We start from the raw sequence: 6,832 nt of genomic DNA, 5'->3' as shown, positions 1-6,832 counted from the left end.
ATCTCCGGTCCAAGAATACTCTTCTCTCCTACTTCTGCCCAACATAGTGGTGATCGACACTTCCTCCCGTATAGAGCTTCGTAGGGAGCCATACCCAAACTAGCATGGTAACTGTTATTATATGCGAACTCTATCAACGGCAAATGATCCTTCCAACTCCCACCTTCTTCTAAAATGCAAGCTCTCAACATATCCTCTATTGTCTGGATCGTCCTCTCCGTCTGCCCATCGGATTGAGGATGGTTAGACGTACTCATGTCCAATCTAGTTCCCAATTCCTTATGAAACATCTTCCAAAATCTCGAAGTGAATTTTGGATCACGATCAGACACTATACTGGACGGCACGCCATGCAACCGCACAATCTCTGCTATGAAAAGCCTTGCGAGATGAATCACCTTGTGAGTGGTCTTTACAGGCAAAAAGTGAGCAGACTTAGTCAACCTGTCCACTATTACCCATATCGAATCATGTCCGCCTCGAGTACGAGGTAATCCCACAATGAAATCCATAGAGATAGAATCCCATTTCCACGTTGGTACCTCCAATGGTTGCAACATTCCTCCTGGTCTCTGATGCTCAATCTTAACCTGTTGGCAAATGGGACATTGTGCCACATACTCTGCAATCTCCTTCTTCATCCCTGGCCACCAAAAGTCCTTCTTCAAGTCTTGATACATTTTGGTCGATCCAGGATGAATAGAAAATTTACTCTTGTGGGCTTCATTCAGAATCAAACGCTTCAACTCAGAATCATTAGGTACACACATCCGTTGCTGAAACAAGATTACTCCATCAGGTGCCCTCACAAAATCAGGCATGCCTTCGCTCGCTTGCATTTGCTCGTCATACCCTTGGGATATCCGAATTCTTTCTCGTAGCTCATTCTGAATACTCAAATTACTGATCAACACACCATTGGGTGTCCATTCAAACTGAAGGTTAAGATCTCGAAACTTTTCTAACAATCCATGTTCTAACATCATCAATTCAGCAACTCTAAATTCCTTCCTGCTTAAAGCATCTGCCACCTTGTTAGCCTTTCCTGGATGATACTTCAATTCAAAGTCATAATCCTTTAGGTACTCCATCCATCTCCTTTGTCGCATATTCAACTCCTTCTGGTCAAAGAGATATCTCAAGCTTTTATGATCACTGAACATCTCAAAGTGAACGCCATATAGGTAATGTCGCCACACCTTGAGTGCAAAAACTATAGCGGCAAGCTCGAGATCATGGGTCGGGTAATTCTCTTCATGAGATCTCAATTGTCGAGACGCATAAGCTACCACCTGACCATCTTGCATCAATACTCCACCTAAACCCTTCTTAGAAGCGTCACAGAACACCTCATAGGATCGGTTTGTATCCGGAATCACTAACACGGGTGCAGTAGTCAACTTCTTCTTAAGTTTCTGGAAACTTTGCTCACACTCGGAGTCCCATTCAAAAGCAACCTCCTTACGCGTAAGCTTTGTCAATGGTAAGGCTAACTTAGCAAACCCCATGATAAATCTCCGGTAATAGCCTGCCAAGCCTAGGAAGCTTCTGACTTCAGTCACACTCTTTGGCCTCTCCCAGTTCACTACTGCTTCTACTTTAGAAGGATCCACTGCTACGCCTCCTCCTGAGATGACGTGACCAAGAAAACTTACTTCGGATAGCCAAAACTCACACTTACTGAATTTGGCATACAACTGTTTCTCTCGAAGGGTAGATAACACAATCCGCAAGTGTTCTTCATGGTCTTCAGGAGTGCGAGAATACACAAGAATATCATCAATGAAAATCACCACAAACTGGTCCAGATATGGCTGAAAGATTCGATTCATGTAATCCATGAAAACTGCCGGAGCATTAGTCACACCAAAAGGCATAACCAAAAACTCGTAGTGACCATATCGAGTCCTGAAAGCAGTCTTAGGTACATCTGAGCTCTTCACTCGGATTTGGTGGTATCCTGACCTAAGATCAATCTTCGAGAACACACTGGCTCCTTTCAACTGATCTAGGAGGTCATCAATCCGTGGTAAAGGATATTTGTTCTTTATGGTGACTTTGTTCAGCTGACGATAATCGATGCACAGACGCATACTTCCGTCTTTCTTTTTCACCAAAAGAACAGGAGCTCCCCATGGAGAGACACTGGGTTGAATGAAATGCTTAGCAAGAAGCTCTTCCAATTGACGTTTCAATTCTCTGAGTTCAATAGGAGACATCCTATAAGGAGTGATGGAAACTGGGGCTGTCCCAGGAACAAGATCGATCGAGAATTCCGCTTCTCTTTCCGGAGGAAGAGAGGTGATATCCTCAGGAAATACATCAGGAAATTCGCACACCACCGGAATTTCCGACAATTCAATCCTCACAGAAGGCTCCTTGGAAAGAACTAAAAGAAAGGATCTTTCTTGAGAAAAGAGATAATTAACCGAGCTGATTGTACCTTCTATCAACTTGGCAATTGCATCGTCAGAAGAAGTCTCTTCAGCAGGAATGAATATGGCCTTCTCTTTGCAACCAATGTATACAGAGTTAAGAGACAACCAATCCATCCCTAGAATAACATCAAGCTTTTTGAGGGGTAAGCAAATTAGATCAATCGGGAAGTCACGACCGTTAAAAGAGACTGAACAATCTTTACAAATTAGTCGAGCTTCCACGGTATCATCCGTTGCCGAAGAAATAATCATAGGATTGGATAATGGAGTAGCTTCCAAACCAAGTCGGTAAACACACTCAGTAGAGACAAAGGAATGAGTGGCTCCACAATCAACTAAAACACATAAAGGTTGATTGTTAACATAACACGTACCCGCAATGAGATTGTTGTTTCCCTTGGCCTTTCTCGAATCCAAAGTGTAAACTCGACCTGCAGTCTTCTCTGGAGCTCTCTTCTTCGGACAATTCCTCATCATGTGACCTTGCTCGCCACACTCAAAACATCTACCCGGATAAGCTTCACAATTTCCAGTGTGCTTCTTCCTACACTTATCACAAAAGGGTGGTCGGGGAAAACGGTCACCGTGGCTTTGCTTCATCTTTGGGGGAGGATTACGGGGCCTCAAGTTTTGGGCAGACCTCCCTTGCTCCCTAAAGTTAGTCCTGTTCTGGTTCCTCTCCTCTTGAACCCTCTTCAAGCTGTTTTCGGCAACGTAGCATTGCCTCAAACATTCAGCATAAGTGGTGAACTCTCTTTGGGAAACACTATGAGCAATGTCGGCCCTCAAACCCATCATGAACTGATCAATCTTCCATAGTTCATCTGGAGCATAAACAGCTTGTCTGGAGTAGTCTGCCAAGTCCTCGAATTTCTCTGCATATTCTGAGACAGACATGTCACCTTGCTTGAAGTTCTGAAATTCACGTTCCTTCTGAGTCCTCACACTGTTAGGGAAGTACTTCTCCAAGAATGCCACTTTGAAGTGTTGCCAATCCTTAGGAATCTCTTGAGTGGTGAAGTAAGTAGATGCAGTGTTCCACCACCTAAGAGCTGGTCCTTTCATCTTCTGAGTAGCAAAGATCACCTTCTCTTCTTCAGTACACTGAATAGCTTGAAACACCCTCTCCATACCAGCTAACCAATCATGAGCCAAGAGTGAGTCAAGTCCACCAACGAACTCCGGAGGATCCATCCTGAAGAAGGCACGAAAATCAGGTCCAGTTGCAGCTTGAGGAACGGGAACTTGAGCAGGAGGTTGTTGTCCCTGCATGCCTTGCATCATTTGAGCCATCATCTGGTTCTGTTGCATCATCTGCTGCATCATCTGTTGCCAGGGCACGCCTGCACCTCCAGCTTCTTGCTCGGGCTCCACATGCCTAGTCCTGGGCCTTCCGGGACCTCTGCGTTGCTCAGCCATCTCCCTGTCTGTCCTACGCATGGAATCAAGCTGATCAGACTCAATGCCATAAATAAGACATAAGGAATCATACTGATTATACACATATGAGGCAGAATTATACTGCATTATGATGTGTCTTAGCAAAGTCGAGGATCGACCTGCTCTGATACCAACTGTAACACCCCACACATATTTGTCTAGAATAATATGCATAAAGTATTATAAATGGTTCATAAGACAACAAAATACATAATGTTTTGCAGCGGAAAGTAGAAGTACACGAGTACAAAAAAGCCGAATGTATCATGGCCATAATACAAGTACATCATAATGGTACATGTCCAAAATACACAAAGTAATAAGCACGATGAGAAACTAAAAGAAACATCCAAGCACCGCCAAGAGATCTAATCCATCTTTCCCTTACCGCGATCTTGCCTCGAACCACCTGAAAAAATAATAATTGGAGTGGGATGAGATTACTAAATCTCAGTGAGTCCACCTATCCTATTAGTCCACTCGGGTCTAAAGGGAACATACAAAAATACACGAATCCACCATGGATTCGGGGTTACTCTCACTTCCGGTACAAGCACGGAGAAAACAAGCGACTCGTCCACCATTGGACTTGTCTCAAGCAAATACGCATTGTATAGCAACCAAGTATGCAATACCCGCATCCATGACGGGGAATCCAGAAGTACGTTAATACCACTAGACTAAGTTACTAACACACCCTCGGTGGGTTCACCCACGCCTATATGTCGAGAGACTTACACAAGCACCCTGCAAGAATGGTTAAACGGGTTCGCGCAAGCCTACGAGGCTGCGAGGTGACCTTGCCTAAGAGGCGACACCGTCCCATTAACCATCTGTACGCACGTGGTGTTAACAGCAAGTGTAACACGCCGTCTCGACGCATGAGCCCATCCGGGTAGGAACCTAATGATGTAGCCTACATGGCATCATTAGAGATGGTTTACCTGTCATGCGTAGGCTTACTTAGCCGCATAACGCCATCATACCGAGCACGCGAGTGTGTATACAGCAAGTGAGTAAAACGCCTTCAGGCCCTCACAAGCACACTGCAACGGTAGTTCAGGTATGTGCCTCTGGGATCCAAGATCAGGGCAGTCCCACAGACAACTCAAGGACCTGTGGTCCGAATCGTAACTTAGTACCGGGTCTACTTCGATTCAGCACACACACGTAAGCAAACGTTAACAGCACACAAACAGACAACTCCGATTGTTTAACCAAAACAACGGGCATCAATAGAATGTTCATATTTCATCATAATATAGCATTCTCATTTCAGCAAAATATAGCAATTAGAAACAATGAGCTAATTTAGTCCAACTACACACAATTTACATAGTTTCAGTGTCGCACTTTCAACTTAAGGTATGTCAGATATATCGAAAAATATTAATTAAACACCAAAGCCAATTTTCCTAGATAGTACATTTAATTAGCTTTCTAACGGTATATAGTACGCGTCAATCGGGCGTACGAAACGGGAGATATGAATTTTCGAAATTCTGAAAATTCTGCTCAGCATGCAGAGTAACGGGTTACTTCATTTCAAGTAACCGGTTACTTCAGCCCAGAATCCATTTTTTTCACTTTTCGCTCCCAGGTAACCGGTTACCTCATCCAAGTAACCGGTTACTTCACCAGCAGAACTCAAAATTCTGCATTTTAAAGCTTCTAAACCAGTCCCAATGTCCTATAATTGATTCCCTGCATCACTAACATAAACCCAACAAATTTCTAACATACATATGTTCAGAACCACCAGCATGCAAGGATTAATACAAAAACTAACATGTTTAGCATCATATGTTTATCAATTATCTCACAATCCCTAAACCCCAATTATAACCTCTACATGTAAAACCCCATGGTATCTAACTAAGGACTCACCTTAGAGAAAGAATCAGATGAAGATGATGCTGTAGCAAGGATGAAGATGATGATAGAAGCAAAAGTGGGACAGAATCTGTAGCATGCAAAGATGAACAATTGGACCAAGTTGGGACTCCTCTCCTTTCTTCCTCTTCTTTCACGCTTTCTCCCTTCCTTCCCTTCTAACACAAATTCTGATTTTGAAAAGGAATAGAATGATCATCCAAACATGACTCTATCCTACTTAAGGGTGAAAATACCATTATACCCTTCCTCTTACAACTAATATCTTTAGTTAACACTAAAGATCAATTTGTGGAATATACATCATATTTATCCATCTCACTTTATACCAATTTCATTAGTAATTATAATGATGGAATAAATATGATGTCGGGTATTACAGTAATAGTTATTTTTAACCACTTTGGAGTTAATTATTGATCAAACAAATACAAGTTAACATAAATCATTTATAATATTATAATTAAATTTTTAATTGTATATATTCGTGATTTTTCTCCCAAACTAATTTAATATATACAATTTTATTATTTCTTTATTGATTCAGTTGAACAATGAATGGAGAATACAGATGTAATGCACAAGGATGTAACCAATCCTTTAATTCTCTTCAAGCTTTGCATGGGCATATGAGTGTTCACAAAGAAAATGATCCAAAACAATGTCCAAAATGCAATCAAATCCTTTCATCGGAAGGAGGTCTTAGAATTCATATGTCGAAGAAACATGGCGGATGGGAATATCATCCAGGAATTGATTTGAATCGTTTGCCTTAAAATATACATAAGAATTATGTATTATATTGATGAATAATTAAGATTTTAATTTTTAGAAGTTTACGATCTTTATATTTAAAAGTTATATGATTTGATTAGTTGATTACATATTTTTAGATTTTATTATGTCAAGGTGCATCAAAGTGTGTGTGTATATATATATATATATATATCAAAATTTATAACAAATAGTATAATAATATATTATAACACATATTTCCTTTTAACATCAAAATATATTGATATTGAAAAAAACATGTTCTACGAAAATAGCTATATCGCCCA

At 41.2% G+C, this 6,832-nt stretch overlaps 1 protein-coding gene across 1 annotated transcript; it reads right to left on the bottom strand.

Annotated features, from left to right (window-relative positions):
* Positions 1 to 2,220: 2,220 nt before the first annotated feature.
* Positions 2,221 to 3,722, bottom strand: LOC131650075 (uncharacterized). The gene is made up of 5 exons (XM_058919816.1): positions 3,525 to 3,722; positions 3,241 to 3,443; positions 2,813 to 3,138; positions 2,444 to 2,710; positions 2,221 to 2,309 (listed from the first exon to the last, which is right to left on the bottom strand). Exons 1-5 carry the CDS (start codon positions 3,720 to 3,722, stop codon positions 2,221 to 2,223), a joined length of 1,083 nt encoding a protein of 360 aa, XP_058775799.1.
* Positions 3,723 to 6,832: the final 3,110 nt, after the last annotated feature.

This window comes from Vicia villosa, linkage group LG2 (assembly GCF_029867415.1).
Source record: "Vicia villosa cultivar HV-30 ecotype Madison, WI linkage group LG2, Vvil1.0, whole genome shotgun sequence".
In the NCBI taxonomy this organism is placed as follows: domain Eukaryota; kingdom Viridiplantae; phylum Streptophyta; class Magnoliopsida; order Fabales; family Fabaceae; genus Vicia; species Vicia villosa.
The sequence above is the reverse complement of the archived record's forward strand: the minus strand, read 5'-3'. Positions and strand labels throughout refer to the sequence as shown.

Bases quoted from the DNA above. Each gene is read 5' to 3' on its own strand.
- LOC131650075 (XM_058919816.1), bottom strand. From the start codon at position 3,722: ATGATGCAAGGCATGCAGGGACAACAACCTCCTGCTCAAGTTCCCGTT. The intron at 3,444-3,524 runs GTGATCTTTGCT...ACCACTCAAGAG, and splicing joins AGTGTACTGAAGAAGAGAAG to ATTCCTAAGGATTGGCAACA. The intron at 2,711-2,812 runs GTACGTGTTATG...TTGGTTTGGAAG, and splicing joins AAACAACAATCTCATTGCGG to CTACTCCATTATCCAATCCT.